The sequence below is a fragment of the Akebia trifoliata genome, chromosome 6, assembly GCF_017979445.1.
Source record: "Akebia trifoliata isolate Shusen 1 chromosome 6, ASM1797944v1, whole genome shotgun sequence".
Taxonomy (NCBI): domain Eukaryota; kingdom Viridiplantae; phylum Streptophyta; class Magnoliopsida; order Ranunculales; family Lardizabalaceae; genus Akebia; species Akebia trifoliata.
Genome location: NC_141380.1, coordinates 15,797,985 through 15,816,868, shown reverse-complemented (window position 1 = coordinate 15,816,868; position 18,884 = coordinate 15,797,985). Strand labels below are relative to the sequence as shown.

The window sequence follows — 18,884 nt, the reverse complement described above, 5'->3', positions numbered from 1 at the left end:
AAAAATAAATTTAATAGTTAGAAAAATGATTTTATATTCAATGAACTCATATTGAGTTGATGAATATCAGAAAGTGGATATTTTGTTTGAGAGATTGAAAATTGTAAAAATTGGAAAAATGGTATGAAACGGTAAAATGTCAGAGTCACAACCGAGGGGTGATGTCTGCATTTTATATTGTTGTATTGTGTGTAGGTTGGTGAACGGATATCCAAGGATAATGTTACTGGTTGCATATTTATTTACTTTCTGTTAGCGCTAGGCGCTGTTTACTTTTCTATTCTATTATTTATTTTAGACCGGGTGGCCACACTTGCATAGTAAGAAACTGGATATCTATTCTCAACTTTGTATTGCTAATTTCTTTTTTATTTTCAAATAAAAATAATATATATATAGCTATTTTGTGAGTTGTTAAAGAGTTTGTGAATGCCTGAAGGGATAGTGCGTCATATCATCCGGAGTGATGTACTATCCTGGGATGTACGGTAGGGAACACCAAGCTCATACGTGGTATGGGACGCGTATGAGAGTAGAGTCACAACTAGAATCCGGGTTATTCCTCTTTATCTGTACTTGTGAATTTGTAATATAAAAGTGGTCGTATACGAATGATTTTTATATTTGAGAATCACATGCACGCCTGATAGGCATAGACGAAGATGATTAGTCAGTGATCACTAACAATCTATAGTAGTCGAACGTTCTGACACATCGAAAAGAGACCTATTGTTTACGGTCATGTCAAATGGCCAGCCTGACCCGGATAAATGTTCTCTCAAGTGTGGTAACCAACGACTAACCACAAAATCAGGAACTAATACTTTATTATGAAGCACCATGTCCCAACTGGAAGTTATCCAGTCGTGAATCCCAACTCTCTAATTCCACTACTCCACCATCGTGTATTATGTATCTGTTGCCTTCTTTTGATATATAAAATGAAATGAATGTTTAATATTTTAACTTGATCAATTAGTATTATATAAAAAGAAAATGTTATAGTGTGTACTGCTGATTGATGTAATGTGAGTTTTAAAACATTTAGTTGTTCATCCCTGGCTATATGTACCAGTTAATCGTAGTTTCTTCTGTAAAAATTTACTTATTTTAAAATGATTCAGTACGTTTATTCGTTCATGTTAGGAGAAGTTATTGACAAAAATTGTTTTCTTCCTTACTGGGTAACCATTGATATTCACTCTTTCCTTTTCTATTTTTTAGTTTCAGATCCGAAACTTGGTGAAACAGGTGTCTAAAATGAGTGAGAATCATCTGGTGGGTCTGATAGACAGTCAAAGTCCGCCACTTGGTGAGTATTGGGGTTATACCCCTAATGGTGTCAGATTCGTCTAGGAGTATTTTGGGTTTTTTTCAAACGTTAGGACTTCTGTTAGAGCGAGGAAATAATTGTATAATACATTCCGCACTCTGATCTATCATACGTTATTAGATATATATATATAGGGGGGCGTTCAATGGCCAACTTTTTGGCAAACTTTTTGGCAAAACATTTTTCAAACATGAGTTAGAGGTTTTGGAATGGGCTGATTTTTGGTGAGGATGATCTCTACGGTGAGGAGATCATCCTCACCAAAAATCAGCCCATTCCAAAACTTCTAACCCATATTTACAAGCTAAAAAATGGTGGACCGTCTATTTTTTGTAAACTGTTTTTGATAGGGTTAGAAGTTTTGGAATGGGCTGATTTTTGGTGAGGATGATTCCTCACTGTAGAGATCATCCTCACCAAAAATCATCCCATTCCAAAACCTCTAACCTATGTTTTGAAAAATGTTTTGCCAAAAAGTTTGCTAAAAAGTTTGCCCTTGATCGCTACCCATATATATATATGGGCTTCCGTTATTGTGATATTTTGTATGTATATATGTAGGATTGTATGTTGTTTATCAGATGTAGGTTAAACGCCTTGGAATGCTAACAAAAACAAAGGAGACCATGCCGAAATTTTGAGGCGCCACCTTGTGCCTCAAGATCTGACATGGGACTTTGTATTAGCATTTTGCGGGGCACCACAGATGGTATCAAAACATAGTATTAAAACCGCATGGGGTACATATTTGTTATATTTTGGAGAACTAGCTGATACCACAGATATTAGAGCGATAATCATAGAGTGTCACTAGGAATTCGGTATCCGAGCTCATTTGTAGTTCCGTATTAGAATTACGAGTTCTTTTGTATCTAGAAGTCTATAGAGCTTAGTAAGCCTAGGATAAGATTCTAGGTTTGTTATGTTAATAATGAAAATGGAGCTCATTACTAAGTTCTAAGCTACGATAGCAATTCATAGTTACGTAAAAGCGATTTGGCCTTATTCTAATAAGTGTCTTGTTACGGATAAACACAAGCGAGAGGAGTGGACGAGGCAGATGTCGAAATGCAATGGAGACGAGACAGATTCTGCATCAAACCACTAACTTGATAGCACAGTTAATGTCATTCATGGGACAAATGGTTAAGTCTCATGTCAAGTCCAAAGAGGAAATATGAATAATACCACCACCACTTGGAAACCAAATGGAAGAAAGGCAATTAATATCTAATATGAGATAAACAATTACGAAACTAGTAAATTCATAAGAAAAATAACAATACGTGAGGAGTGATATTATAAACATATAAACTCAATGGATGAAAGAATTTTATAAGAAACAACAACATATATTACTAAGTCAGTCGAAAGAAAGAGTTGTGATATATTAAGAAAAGCGGCCTAAATCTATATAACTTGTCTTTGTGGACATTACAACTTTGCCTTCAAGGGCAAAAAAAAAAAAAAAAGAAAATTACAAGATACCCAAAGGTTGATACATCTTGAAACATTTGTGTCCTATGCTTCTAGTCGTATTGATGCATGCGGCTATAGGTGGTTTAAAGTTACTCAACCTTCAAACCTTTATGCACATCAAAATCTACACTTCTTAGGTTGGTGATTGAGGTGGATCTTCTCCTCCTCGCCTCCCCAAATGAAATATCTAGGAGGCTCTAGAGTACCGACATCCAGGGTTAGATTTTTAGAATATAAGAAAATGATTTGTGCAATAAGTTATGAAGTGAATGTGCACAAGTGTATTTACAAATGTGTATAAACCCTTACAACTTTGAATTAAAACAAGATAAAAAAATAAATATTATATACACTCCCACAAAGAAAAGAAAACATTAAGACAATGAAGTCAATCAATAAACAAACATGTTAGAAACAAAAACAAGAACAAGAAAGAAAGTTGGATATATTTGAAAGAAAAAAAGATGGCCAAGTAAAATTTGTTTAGACCTACTATTATCCCCAGTGGAGTCGTCAAGTTATAGACATGAGAGGTTCATCGTAAAATATCAATGCTACGATATTTGGAGTTGTCACCATTAGTTTTTGGAAATGGTGTGAATGGACACCCCAATGATTTTTTGAAATTAATTTTGTCATTGTACTGACTCTCAAACATGAAAAAGACATGGTCTACTTAAAATCTAAGTAAGGAGGTTCGATTAGATAATGGGGAAGGTGTTAGGCATCCCATCATCTCCACCAAAGGTGGTTACCTTATTTGGCCATTATTTTTGTAAAACTTAAGAAAATAAATGAAAATGCATGAGAATGCATGCTAGAAGTGGTGTGTGCATTGAGTTGAATGTTCCCTTAGAAAGGGTTTTGATTTCAATGTGACCTTAGGGGCATCTTATTGAAAAAGATTACCCATGTAGCCACATTATTTCTTATTGATATGATGTTGGTTTGAGCTTTTAGAGAGACTCCATGATAGAGTTCCCATGAGGCCACAACCTTGAGTATTAAGGACTTATGAGAGATTAACATGTGTCACTTTTTGAGGGGATGTGAGAGAATGGGCTTAGTGTTTGGCTTATAATGGATTTTGAGATTTGAGAGTGGACTTGATTTTGGACTTAGAGAATGGACTTGATTTTGGGTTAGGAGATGAACTTGGGTTTAAAGTCTAGTATGGACTAGGGGTTTAAGATTTAGTATGGACTAGGAAATGAACTTTGGATAGGGTATGGGTGATGGATTGGTTAATGGAGAATGTATATGGATTTAGAGTTGATTATGGGGCAAAGTTGAACATGCAAAATTATATGGCATGATGCATGTATGATATGCATGAAAATGATTCCAAGTGGCAATGCGGGCTCGTTGATTTTGCATGAAAATTATGCATGTATGTATGTATGCATGAAAATGATTCCAAGTGGTAATGCGAGCTCGTTGATTTTGCATGAAAATGATGCATATATGTATGTATGCATGAAAATGATGCCAAGTGGCAATTCAGACCCGTTGAGAAGCTTAGGTTCTTAATTGAAATCAATTCAGAATTTTTCTAATAGGTTCGTACAAATTGGGGTATCTACACCTGTCTAATGACAATCTAAGTAATATCATTATCTTTTCAATAATTTCTCTGTTTGGTATCAGACGTCTATAGACACCCCAATTTGAATAAGCCCCTTCTCAAAATGACCTAAAATATCGATATTTCCAATAAAATTTGCCAACAAGCCTAAAAAGCATAAATAGTCGAAATGTGGCATTTTGATCAAATCAAAGGTTTCTAAGACCCCAAAAGGTCTAATGGACCCACAATGATACTTGGCAAACCCCCACCTTCCCCATCTTTTATCGCTCTACTCTCTGAACCGAAAATACCCCAAACCTATTTAAAGCCCATCAACCCTCAATCTCCCAAAAATCATTTCTCACCTCACCCAACTTAGCTTAACCTTAACCCCACACCACCTAAGTCCTAAAACTCACTTACCCTCAAAACCCCATCTTAAAATAAATCCTAACCAATCCCAACAATCTAAAATCCTAAGCCCAACACATCCCCACACCCATATCCATAATCCTAACTCACAAACCATTATCCACATTAACCAATCAACCTTTGATCATCAAATGGACACTTGTTCTCATCATAACTCACCTCTCAAAAATCATTCTACCCAACCAAACCCATCACTTTTCTCTAACAAAAACTACCCCTCACACTCCATGTTATAAACTTAACCCATCACCTTTCTTTAACACAATTACCAACATACACCTCCCGCATCATTTACCATCAACCTATTTTTACAAGTCATCCCCACACCCTTTCTCTCTAATCAACTTACTTAAACACTCCATCTCCATGCATTTTTTTATACTTGTCACCATCTTCTTCACCCTCTTAAAGCATAATCACCTAATTTCTTACACAACTCATTCCCTTAACCAAACACCACATCCTCTCATCTCACCTAACACTCAATCACATTCTTTCAACCAAATACCACATCATTTCACTCACAAAACACTCAACCCAAATGGGTTAAAGAAGATCCAAACCATTTAGATAAAAAACTAATCATTTATCCCCATTCCACAAATATCATTATCTAAACTTTAAATTTCATACCCCTTAGCCTAAAATCCTATGCCATTTTCTATTTTTCTACATTTTCACCCCATCTTACCTTCAAAAGTAACATTCCATCCCTATAAATACCCTCTACCTCTTAAAAATAGGTACCAAGTCTAAGTTTAACTAAGAAAATTAATTCTCTCTATTCTTTACTCTACTCATTTCATTTATTCTAAAAAAAAATTCATTATCACTAAGGACCTAAGAAGAAGAAGAAAAAGAAGAGAAGAAGAAAGGGAAGGCCCAACCCTCAAAATAGGGTGAACATAAGCATTGCATCTCCCTCTCTCTCCCCTCTCCACTTCCTACTTCTATTTTTTTATCTTTTAGAAAAACCCTTAAGATGTGATGTTTTCCCTCTCCTATCTCCGATAGATTGGACTTCAGTTTGATTGAAAGTATAGGGGTTATAACCACCTTCAAAAGAAAACCCTTTTAAACCCTTTAACTTGTTTTGAGGCAATCAATATTTGAGTCTTTCTCAACCCATGAGAATGACCCACAACCATTAGCCAACACTTTTCCAAAATAAAGACATATCCTTATAAGTTAAGTTGATAGCAAATCCTTACTTTGGATACAAATTGTTGATTGTTCGACTATTTTTTTTTATTCCATCGAAAAATGATTAAGATATTTTGAGGTTACCACCAATAGGTGGAGAGAAAGGGATACTTAACACCTTTCCCTTTCTCTAATCGAACCGCTTACCTCGATCTTAGGTGGATTGATTCTTATCCATACAAGAGTCACTAAATGCTAAAAATGACATTTTTTATAAAAATGTACATAGGGTGACCGTTCACACCCTTTTACAAAAACGAATGGTGGCGACTCCAAACCTTCATAGAAGTGATCTTCGAAATCGAAAATCATGCATCTACAATGCTTTCAACACATAAAGTTTTTACTATGAGAATCGAACCCAAAATAGGTCCCACAAAAACTCGACAATTCCTTAATTGATAGACAAAAATTGCTCTTGAGCTACCCATTAAATGAATTTTGCAAGAATCAAGATCTAAAATGGTGAAATCTCCCTTTTTTGAATCGTTAAAATGCTTAAACAAAACAACTCCTTCCTTGTTCCTAAACCCAGGATAATCCCTTACTTGAAAACTTGATTTTCAACTAAAATTTCATCACAAAGCTTAATCTCAAGTTCATTTACTACATTTTTTTCATCTTTCTTTACAGATTTGTTCTTAAATGACAATTTCTTCTTTGGCAACAACTCAGAATTCACATTTTCTAAGGTTTCTTTCAAATCAGAGATAGTTTTCAGAGACGATCGAACTTCATAAGAGGGCAAAAAGTAAGAATTCAATCAAAGAACCAAATCAAAGATACCTAGAAAGGATTTAAGGGAAAAATAGAATAAACATCTAAAAAAAGTGGACCCAATTCATTCAATCAATCAAAGCAAACACCTAAGAAACCCAATTTCAAATCAATTCACGGATTATTTATAAACATACTACATATTCAACAACCCATATGCATAATCACAATAAAATAATCAAATCAAATAGATCATCATCAAAATCAAGTTTATAAGAATTGAGATACAAAAAAAATAAAAATAAAATGAGATATATTTTTGGGAGATTACCCTAGGCATACATATTATTTTTAAGTTGTAGTAGACATCTTCCTCCAATGGTGCTACTTAGCTTTCATTGAATGACTATCTAACGATCAAATAGGCATTTGGGTTTCTTTTTTTTTCAAACAAAAAAAGAAAGAGTGAGAGAGATAAGAGATGAAAAAGGAAAGAAGTGGAGATGAGATCATGTAGAGAGAGAGAGAGAGAGGAAGAAAGGTTTGGAAACAAGATAGAGTGCGTGAGAGAAAGGGAAAATCTTGCCGCTAAAAAATGACGGATTACATTACCGGCGGTTATTGATAAAATGTCGTTGTTTCATAGGTATTATCGACATAATAAAACCATCGTTAAATCTTTTTTATGTATTTAAAAATTAGTCTAGTCCATTAGCGATGATTTTTTAAAAACGCCGTTATTTTTATTGTATTACTAGCATTTACAAATCACTGTTAGTTGCATTTTAATAATTAATAAATTTAAAAATGATTGACGGAAGTATTATCGACGATTTAACGTAAAATATTGTTGTTTCATCGGTATTATCGACACAACCAAACCGTCGTTAACTATCTTTTATGTATTTAAAAATTAATCAAGGCCATCAACGACAATTTTTAAAAAAACGTCGTTAGGTGCATTTTAATAATTAATAAATTAAAAAAAAATATTGATGGAATGATTACCGATGGTTTAACATTAAACACCGTTGTTTGTCTATAATTAACGACAAATTTTAAGAAACGCCGTTAACGTTTTGTCGTAAAAAACACATTTTTGTAGTGTATTATTACTTTTTTATGGGGAAAACTTGCATGCAAATAATATAGAATTATAAAATTATTCGATGTAATTTTTTCTTATATGATAACCAGAATAAACAGGTACCCAAGGTACTTTGTGATTCCAATTTCATTTATTTTAAAATCAAAACAATAACCAATAAGAACCATGGTCATAAAAATATGTTAGTTATAATTCTAGGTACTTTAAGAACTAAATCGGAATCGACTGTTGACACCCCTTCTTGGAAGTAATAATAGTGACCTCTCCTCTCTTTTTTGACCATGTAACCAAAAGAAATTGATTCAAAAATTTAGGTTAGGGTTTGACTACTTACAAACCAAAAGAAACTTGTTGCACCCCAATCTTAAAAAAAGTATTTTTTTAATGTTGGGCTGGAAGAGAACTTGTGTTTATTTTTCCTTTCGTCTTCGATCATTTTAAATGCAATTGCTAATATTTAAGTTTGTTTTCTTCTTAAAATAATAGTTTTGTTATTTTGATTTGCTTCAAAGGAAAAATACATAATGGTGTTTCTACTTCTTTTGAAGTTTTTTGTTAGAACTCAATTTGTGTGGCCCATTGACTTCACGGTTTTAATAACTTTACTTGCACAAGGATTTAATATGTTAAAGATGTCAAAATTAAGGTAGACTTCCAATATCATTAGAATTAGAAATATACTCTTTTAAGTTTAGTAGAAAACATTGATGGATAGAAATCTTACTAAGAGATGAACTCTAGGCCCTCTATCTCCATCTATATAAGATGATCAACACCCCATAATGAAAGAGAATGAGAGACGCACAAAACACATTGATAGGGTCCTGAATATACTGATCTCCATCAATTACTAGAACCCTAGCTGATCCAATTAGAGAGGAGGGAGAAGGCGAGTCTAGAACTCAAGAATTTCGCATTGGGGTTTACACACTTCGGTCATCAACACATGGATTGAGAAATACACACCTCTTATAATATTTTGGATCAACGATTTTGGTTATGGCACATGGTAAGTACCCTAACTTTGATTCTTATCAATATAAATAGGTTCTTGAGATATATGCATGATTATTGATCCTATTGGGTATTATAGAATAATAGTTATGTGAAAGATTTTGTATGCTTAAAAAAATTTAACATGTGATATCAAAGTATTGGTTTCTTGAATCTCTATACATTGGATTAAAGACTATTCATGCATGATAGTTGTCATAATTTTTGTTTAAATTCTTGTAAAATTTTGAATTTTTCTTTTCAATTTTGAATCCATATTTAATAAAGCTGATTTTAGTTTTAAAAACTATGAACTTAGAGACAGGCTTTTGGATTATGAACAAGATTCTATTTTTTTTTTTTTTGAAACCATGAACATAGATATAGATTTTCGATTTTTAGACTATGAACATAAATTCTGATTTTCGTCTTTGAAACTATGAATATAGATTCAGATTTTCGATTTTTGGACTATGAACAAGATTATATTTTTTTCGTTTTTGAAACTATGAATATATAGATTCAGATTTTTGATTTTTGATCATGAATAAATAGATTCTGATTTTCGATTTTTTGATTATGAACATAGATTCAGATTTTCGATTTTTGGATTGTGAACATAGATTTTAATTTTTATTTTTGGATCATGAACATAAATTCAGATTTTCAATTTTTGGATCATGAATATAAATTCAGATTTTCAATTTTTGGATTGTGAGCATAGATTCAAATTTTCAATTTTTGATCATGAACATGGATTTAGATTTTTTGTTTTTTTACTATGAACATAAATTCAGATTTTCAAATTTTAAATTATGAACATAAATTCATATTTTCGATTTTTGATCATGAACATGGATTTAGATTTTTTGTTTTTTTACTATGAACATAAATTCAGATTTTCAAATTTTAAATTATGAACATAAATTCATATTTTCGATTTTTGATCATGAACATATAGATTCTAATTTTTGATTTTTGACTATGAACATAAATTCAAATTTTTTATTTTTGGATTATAAACATAGATTCAGATTTTTGATTTTTGATCATAAACATATAGATTCAGATTTTCAATTTTTTGGATTATGAACATAGATTCAGATTTCGATTTTTTGAATCATTAACATAGATTGAGTTTTTCATCTTGAATATTTTCATATTGGAACAAGGTTTGAGTTTTTTAGTTTAACTGTCATAGATTTCAATTATGTTTTGAGATCGTGCCTATTAGATAACTTATCATGATTATGTTAATTATGAACAATTGATTGTAAGCACATAATTTCAATTGTCATTAAGAATATTATTGTTTCATAAGTTTTTATAATATAAATTTTCCTTGTGTACAATGTTACTGTTATTGGAATCTTTTAGTATAGCCTAAAGTTCTAGTAAATATTATTATACAATTTGGATATAGATAAATTCTATTAAATTTGTAGTTGCCAAAGTAGCCTAAATTAGTAAAATTTATGGAATATCTAAATTGCATTAAATTTTGATCACCGATGAGACATTATAGAATAATAATATTTACGATTGCAAACTCAATTAGATAAATAAGATTAGTCCAAAGGAGAATTTCATTTAACTAATTGAAATCTGAGTAAGGTAAAATGATTTACATGAATTTAACAGAACTAGGATTAGATACTTAAAGGTAACAAAACTAACTAAGTAAATTATGTTAGCCTTACAGGATAACCAAATTAATTATTATCCTAAAATAAGTGAATAGTAAATATACCTAATTCAACCTAAATGATAAATTTAAGTGATATTAATGTGTTCATCATTATCAAATAAAACTTAAGGTACTTATTAAAGCATTGCCCTTATTTAATTTATGTTCTCGATTCATTGCACGTTCATGCATCTATCGTCCTAATCTTTATCAGATCAAAATTTTTTATAATAGTATAAGCACATCTAATTCACTCTAGGTGTTCAAAATTTTGACCTAGCGCTCATTTTTACAAAACCTACAGTCCTCACTAAGAACAGTATGATATGAATCTTACTAGGAGAGGAACTCTACACCCTCTATCTCCATTTATATAAAAGGATTGACACCCCATAATGAAACAGAATGAGAGACGCACAAAACATATTGATAGGGTCTTGAACATAATGATCTCCATTAATCACTAGAACCCTGGCCGATCCAATTAGAGTGGAGAGAGAAAGTGAGTCTAGAACTCAATGATTTCGCATTGGGATTTACACTCTTCGATCATCAACACATGGATTGAGAAAGACACACCTCTAACAATATTTTGGATCAACGATTTTGGTTATGACACAAGGTAAGTATCTTAACTTTAATTCTTAGCAATATGAATAGGTTTTTAAGATATATGGATGATTCTTAATCCTATTGAGAATTATAGAATAATAGTTATGTGAAAGATTTTGTATGCTTAAGAAATCTAACATTTTTAACATGGTTGGTTTGCTTAGCAAGTGGAATGATCTCGTTAATTGTGTGTTTACTATTTGGATTGAGTTCTCTATGCATATATGGTCCTATTAATTGGGAGTTTGTTGTAAAAAAAGGGATATGCTGAAGATCATTATGGTTATATGTATCACATTTATTTGAATTGATTTGCAAATAAGAGAATGCGACAAAATGGTTTGTCTTTTGACTTGGGATTTAGTTCAAATAGTTGCGAGCTTTCTCAATTAGTATTTACAAATATGATGTTAGCATGTTTGAGGAGGAAGGAGTACACTCTTTTTATTTACTTGTTTAGATTGCAATGATATCAATGGAGTCCAAGGGGGAAGTTTTAATCCCCCAAGGGATTGACGACCAGGGTTTGCTCTATTTTGTCATATGTTTGAAACTTGGTGACATCATAACTTATCCTTTTGCATGTTGGGAAACTTTCATAAAGTCAGGATGTGAGAAGGTAAGGACTAGTCCTATCTCAAAAGGGTGTGAGGAAACTCAACGATATCAATTAAGGTAGATGGGGAGAGGATTTTTTAAACATTTACAACATACGACATATCCCTCCTAAACTACCATTTTGGGTCATGAAATCCAAAACAAAGGTCTCCAACGACCCAAAATGGGCAATTACACAAGATTTTCCCATTTTTTTTTAGGAAATGATCTAGACCATTGGTTAGGATAGTATCTTCATGAACGTTAGTTGTAGGTGTAGCTTTCAGATCATTGGCCTCTCCTTACTCTTTAAAAATCCTAGAAACTACCTTTCAAACCTCTATTAATAGCGTCTCAAGTGTGTGTGTGTGTAGTTTAATGGTTTCTGATTTTAGGTGTATGAAGGTGAAGAGAAGAGGGTTCCTCAACCCTTTGATCATGGTGATTGCTATGGGCACCCCAACTTTTACTAAAGAATTGCATTTAAAAGATATTAAAGTATTTATGGATAGCATGAATATGTAAGTGGCTATCATTACCAATAGTTGGGTATGGAGATGGGTATCCCAGTTGGAGTTGCTTCAAAGTGGGAGTGCAATCGGCAGCTAGTCGCTTCCATCTTGAGAAATTCACGGATGGTGTTGATTTCGTAATTTTGTGGAAAACCAGGGCATATAATGTAACCACTACAAAACTTGAAAACCCTCTTGCTTTTAATGTCTGGAAAAGAGTCTTTCTCTTCTCCGTGGCTGCTGTAAGAAGTAACAAAGTCCTTTCTCTCTTCCTGTGGCATTTATCTTCCCTTTCTTTCATTCTCTCTCCCTTTGTTCTTCCCAAATTTTCGATCCGAAGATGGGAGAGGAGAAGGCAAAGTCTTTTGGTGTTTGGCCCACTGTCAAGCCCTTCGTTAATGGCGGAGCCTCAGGAATGCTCGCCACCTGCGTCATTCAACCAGTGGACATGATTAAGGTACATGACTTCTCCCATCATTTCTTCTCAAACAAATAAAAAATCCTTTTTTTATTAAATGGGTTCTTAAATATTTTGATTTTTTATGGGAGAAAGCTTGCTTTATTTCAAGATCTAAGATCTTTGATTGTATGCGTCTTCTCTAATTTTTGTTTCTTAAATTTCAATACAAACGAGGAAATGGGTTTTTGATGATTAGGGTTTGTTGAGCATGTTATGATCTTTTTTTTTTTTTTTTTTTTCAGGTGAGAATTCAACTAGGTCAGGGATCAGCCGCCCAGGTGACCAAGAACATGCTCAAAGAAGAGGGTTTTGGGGCTTTTTATAAGGTCTGTCTATCCAAAAATCATGGAAAATTGATTTGGGTTTTCTTATTTTATATCGCTCACTTGTGTCTTGATTGATAATGGGATTAAGATCTTGGATCTAGTTTCCCTCGGGCAACTCCCTAAGTAATATTTTCCCATCTCAGCCATTTGTTTGAAACTAGAATTTTCCCCAAAATGTAATTGAACCACTTGAACCAGGAAAAGCTACCACTCAATAAATCTTGCCATCTGGGGGTTCCTTTTAAGTTTTTATTTTTATTTTTAAAGACACTAAATTATTATGTAGTAAATTTTAGTTGGTGGGTGTTTGTTTGCATGTGAAAGCTGAAGTTAAGGTGGAAGCCTTTAATTTTTTGCTCTCCTTTATCATAATTCATATGCATTGGAAACTATATCTTGTATTTTACATTTTCTTATGAATCCTTATAGGATTTCCTATCAAACAGCTTGAGTTGATTTGTAAGCTATTTTTTTAGGTTTCATTTGCAGGTTTATTGCCGAGCATGCTTTTATTTATCTTTTAATGATTGAGGTGTTTTCAATCTTTAACTTACTAATTTGTTACTGTGGAATTTTCTTTTTGGTGAGTAATATGGCACCCGTCAAGTCAGGGGCGGAGCCGGGATTTTCTTGTAATGGTGGCAAACTGTTGTTAATGATACAATTGAAGAGCTTGAAGATGAATGGTTTTGTGGAGAGATTCAAAGGTTTTTGGTTACAAGTTGAAGAAAATGACATTTTGGTCATTTCCAATTAGTCTATGAGAGAAAATGTCAGGAGGCAATATCATCTTCAAGAAATTGAAGAGGAGGAGGGGGGGAGGGAGGTGAGGGTGTGGGGCCAAATGGAGCATGTAATTAGTTGAAAATATAGGGGGTATCTCAAATTAAATGATATATTAAACAATCCAAAAAAGTTTCATGGGGACAATTGCCCCTTCAGATTCCGTACTAGCTCTGCCCCAGCCTATGAGAGGAGGCCTGGTCAAGAGACAATGTCATCTTCAAAAAAATTGATGGGGGGGGGGTGTTATTGGAGGGAGGTGAGGGCAAATGGGGCATGTAATTAGTTGAAAACATGGGGTGTCTCAATGTTCTGTGGGGGGCAATTGGCCCCGCTGTTTCCTTACTAGCTCCGCCCTTGCTTGAAGTGAAGAGTGCGCTCAAGGCTCCCTGGGAGCCATCCATCATAGATTTCAATACCTAGGGAATCGTTTGGGCACTAGATATGCAGCATGAATCTGTGTCCCTATGAAAATTGGAGGGAGGTGAGGGTCTAGGGCCAAATGGAGCATATAATTAGTTGAAAATACAGGGGGTATCTCAAATTAAATGATATGTTAAACAATCCAAAAAAGTTTCATGGGGACAATTGCCCCTACAGACTCCTTACTAGCTCTGCCCCAGCCTATGAGAGAAGGCCTGGTCAAGAGGCAATGTCATCTTCAAAAAAGTTGATGTGGGGGGGGGGGTTAGTGGGTTATTGGAGGGAGGTGAGAGCAAATGGCATGTAATTAGTTGAAAATATGGGGTGTCTCAAAGTTCTGTGGGGACAATTGCCCCCACTGTAAGTATATTATCTTGAACTTCTTTTGCTTATTGTTCCATAAATTTCATAACACCTTATTTATGTCTGGAAATTTATGGAAGTCATTGAAGTTCCAAATCTCCAAACTTTTGGGATAAAACTTTGATGGGCCTTTCATACCAGAAGTATAATTTGGTTATAAAATTCATTTATCAAGAACTGGAAGGATGCTCAAGCTGCACCAAGGCTCACCTATCAGTTCTATTTTTTGGGTCTCTTCCCAAGTTCCATGGACCCTTGGAATGAATTTGCTTGTGTTTCAAGTTTTCCTAGCCATGGTTTCTTGTCCATTTTCAATTGTATTTTATTGACAAACCTGGTTCATGTACCAATTCATTAGGATAGATATTGATTGGAAGTATGAAAGTGTATGCACCAATTGAACTGCTGCTTAGGGTAGCTTATGCAAATATGCTCCGATTGCATTTCTCTTCCTAGGTATATGAAATGTTTTCACATGATTCTCGAATTTAGTTCTTTATTCTATGCTTCAACTTAAACTACTCAAACTTCTTCCACCTACCATCAGTTTGCATGTTTTTTTTATTCTAAACAACTTTTCTTCAATAACTTTGGGTGAAATATATACCATCATTATCATCTTCATCGAAGCCTTTTTCCAACTATTTGAGGGAATATACCCACATCCACACAGTTATGAACTTTATGCACCTATTCAGATATTGGAGGTCTTACCTGGGTAGTCATACTAGAGTTCACTCATGCCTACGGCACGGGCATCCTCTCTTGCGTTAAGGGGGTAAAAGCGAAAAAAATAAAGTTGGAGTAGGTGGTGTCAATTTGAACACAACCGAAAACGACATGAAATGAGTGGGTTTGGGTCAAGCCTAATTGGGTTTGGTGTATTATTGAAAAATTTTAAGGTTAAAGGGGTAAAAGATGAAAAACAATAAAGTAGGTTGAAGAGGTAAAAGAGGAAATATAGTAAAGTTATTTGGGGTGAAATGCAAAAGAAATAAAGTGGGTCCCACAAAACTATAGCTTGATGGGAGGGTTAAGGGCATAAAAGTGAACAAAAAAAAAAAAAATTGGAAAGGTATTATTACTGAATTTTGAGATTAAAGGGGTAAAAGATGAAAAACAGTAAAATAGGTTAAAAGGGGTAAAAGAGGAAATATAATAAAGTTAGAGGAGTGAAAGTAAAGTTGAGGGGGTAAGGAGAAAAAGCAATAAAGTGGTTAAAGTGGGGTTCACACAAAGGTTTGTGTCTCACAACTGTACAAACTCAGTTGTTTTATTATATAGTTATTTTAATTGTATTACATTCCTGTTCCTCTCTACTTTGTCTAACTGCATTACTCTGGAGCAGGGACTATCAGCTGGGTTGCTTAGGCAAGCTACGTACACAACAGCACGACTGGGATCATTCAGGTGAGAGTATACACATCAAATACAAATTTATGAGAATTTCAATATATTGGGTGTGCCTTTGCCATTATTTAAAAAAAAATAAAAAATAAAAAATTCTTCTTAGTTTTGTAGATGATTTATGTTAAATATTTCAAATGCTGGTAACAATTTAGGTTTTTTGGTTTCATGAAGAAGCCTTTTATCTTTTACTGAATGCAATGGTGGCACATCTGACATTTGGATCAGTCAGTCATGATTTTATTTCTGGTGTTATTTTTCAATTCATTTAACTAGTTGGTTCATTTTCCATGGTTACAGCATTCTAATCTTACATTGTGTTTATGGGTGCTAACATAGGTTTTTGTTTTTCATTATTTCCTTCTGTTAATGGTGTATTGTGCTAACGTCATTTTGTATTGAATGCAAATTCCTATATGTTTCGTCATTTCCAGCCTTTATTGCTCCAATTCATATGGGACCACTACCTGAAAACTGATGTTTAAAACAACCCTTGGACTGTTCCCTTCCTAGTGTGCAATTGATGTACCATGGCTGCACCATCCCATTCTAATTAAGGAAATAAGCCCTTACTGTGATGTTATTTTACATTGCCAGTTTGGAAACAATTCAAGTTGCATTGTTGAATGGTTCAAGTGTTCAACCATAAGGCTATAAAGGCTTGGCTACATTGTAGACTCTTTGGGAGTTTTTTTTTTTTTTTTTTGGGGGGTGGGGTGGGTTGGATTTGGGAGTCATTGGAAGACGGGGAGGATATGCAAAAATTGTTGCTGTTTCTAAATTGAAGAGCATGACTTGGTGCTTGTTCAGAGAGATAATAACATGATTTAAAACATTGATTCTTAGTTAAGTTTGCTTGGTTTGACCAAGATGGAGTGTGGTATTTAGAACAAGGTCAGCAAACATATTTAAGGAACTTTTTATATGTGTATTAAGCAAAGAGGGAGATCTGCATGATTCTGTTGTACACAAATTAGTTGTGCAGGATAGCTAAATCAATGAGGTAATGATAGAAAAGAGAAGTCGTTATTTTATATTTTCAATATTTGATCAGTTGAATGTAACAAAATGACGGACTATTTGAATGTAATATGTTCAATTTTTTTTTTTTTATTTTTTTGCTTTAAGCAAGTAGCAATAATAGTTGATGTGCACCCTCCCTTCTAAAAGACAGTAGTTTGTTTGCTTTGAAAAAAAGATATATTCTTATTTCTCCGGAATTTTTGTTTTGTGTTACTTAGGATTTTGACAAACAAAGCAATTGCTGCCAATGACGGGAAGCCACTACCGCTTTATCAAAAGGCACTTTGTGGGCTGACAGCTGGAGCAATTGGAGCGAGTGTTGGAAGTCCAGCAGACTTAGCACTCATTCGAATGCAGGCTGATGCCACTTTACCTCTTGCACAACGCCGGAACTACACGAATGCATTTCATGCACTGTACCGTATTGTTGCAGATGAAGGGGTTTTGGCTCTTTGGAAAGGTGCAGGTCCTACTGTTGTGAGGGCAATGGCATTGAATATGGGCATGCTTGCGTCTTATGACCAAAGTGTTGAGTTTTTCAAGGATAATCTTGGTTTCGGTGAAGCTAGTACTGTTGTTGGTAAGACACTTTATCCGAGAGTCTATTAAATACTTAGGCATGGATACACTAGCATTGTTTTTTTTCTTAACTTAATTATTCTATTTATGTACATATATATTTTTTTGACTTTAGGGAACTCATGAGGTAGGTTCAATGGGTTCTCTTAGCCACTTACTTAGGTGTTGTGTTATTGAACTGTTTATTTATTAAGCAAAATATTGAGTTTAATGCTTTTCATTTTGTTAATTTTTTTGTTTTGTTAGGGGCAAGCGCTGTTTCGGGATTCTTTGCTTCAGCTTGCAGTTTACCGTTTGACTATGTTAAAACTCAAATACAGAAAATGCAACCTGATGCCACTGGAAAGTACCCCTACACTGGATCTTTGGACTGTGCCATGAAAACACTGAAGGCAGGTGGACCATTCAAATTCTATACTGGATTCCCTGTCTATTGTGTTAGGATCGCTCCTCACGTCATGGTAAATCTCTCATTAATTCATTATATTTTAGGTTTCCTTCCTACCCACCCTACCTTTGAAGCTCTTGCCATTATATACTAATAATTGTTTTGGTTTTCTACAGATGACATGGATATTCTTGAACCAACTTCAGAAGCTGGAGAAATCTGTTGGGTTGTAGAGCGAGCTCTCTCCCCCCAGATTAAAGAAGTTGTTGAGCTTGAACCATCATAATAAATTTTTGGCTTTTATACTGTGGTTAAGGCTAGTTTTTTGGCAAACTTTACAGCTCTGGATAATTTCATAGGAATTTTCAGTGTGATTTAATAATTCATGGGAGCTGTAAAATCTCATACATGGTGATTTATTTTATTTTTTTTTGTTGTGGGGGGTAAGGTAAAGTTAGTGTAGGCGATTTAGTCGGCCATAAACATGTTTGGAGTGATTTGAGAGAATTTCCTCATTCCATAATTGTTCAAATTGTTATGTAGCTCTTCTCTATATGCTCTTATTTGGATTGATGTTGCTAGGTTTCAAATGTTTCATGATGCAAACTTATCTTCTGGAAAAGACAATTTGATTGTTTTTTATAAATAATAAAAAAAAAAAATCATTTAAGTGGCTCTAACTTCAGACATTGCATCTTCTATGAGGTGTCCCTTGGAATGGGTCACTAAGAGTAGTTATCTCTAAACTCCTGTACTTGATTGTATAAGCGGGGTTCCCAATTGCATAAGAATCAATTTAGCACATTTTAGGCACTCATGCCCTCTTCATCTTTCACTCTTGAAAAACAATTTTTTTTCAGATGAAGTCCATATATTTGGTTGTGGATGTCAT

At 33.9% G+C, this 18,884-nt stretch overlaps 1 protein-coding gene across 1 annotated transcript; it reads left to right on the top strand.

Moving 5' to 3' along the window:
- The first annotated feature begins 12,451 nt into the window (after positions 1–12,451).
- Positions 12,452–18,598, top strand: LOC147400315 (Mitochondrial substrate carrier family protein). Its single transcript, XM_086445961.1, has 6 exons — positions 12,452–12,697; positions 12,943–13,026; positions 15,944–16,005; positions 17,244–17,605; positions 17,851–18,065; positions 18,169–18,598. The coding sequence occupies exons 1-6, from the start codon at positions 12,581–12,583 to the stop codon at positions 18,223–18,225; spliced, it is 897 nt and encodes a 298-aa protein (XP_086302087.1). The 5' UTR covers positions 12,452–12,580; the 3' UTR covers positions 18,226–18,598.
- Positions 18,599–18,884: the final 286 nt, after the last annotated feature.

Excerpts from the sequence above, each read along its gene's own strand:
- LOC147400315 (XM_086445961.1), top strand. The coding sequence starts at position 12,581 with ATGGGAGAGGAGAAGGCAAAGTCTTTTGGTGTTTGGCCCACTGTCAAG. Across the intron at positions 16,006-17,243 it reads GCACGACTGGGATCATTCAG|GATTTTGACAAACAAAGCAA; the intron begins GTGAGAGTATAC and ends TGTGTTACTTAG. Across the intron at positions 18,066-18,168 it reads GGATCGCTCCTCACGTCATG|ATGACATGGATATTCTTGAA; the intron begins GTAAATCTCTCA and ends GGTTTTCTACAG.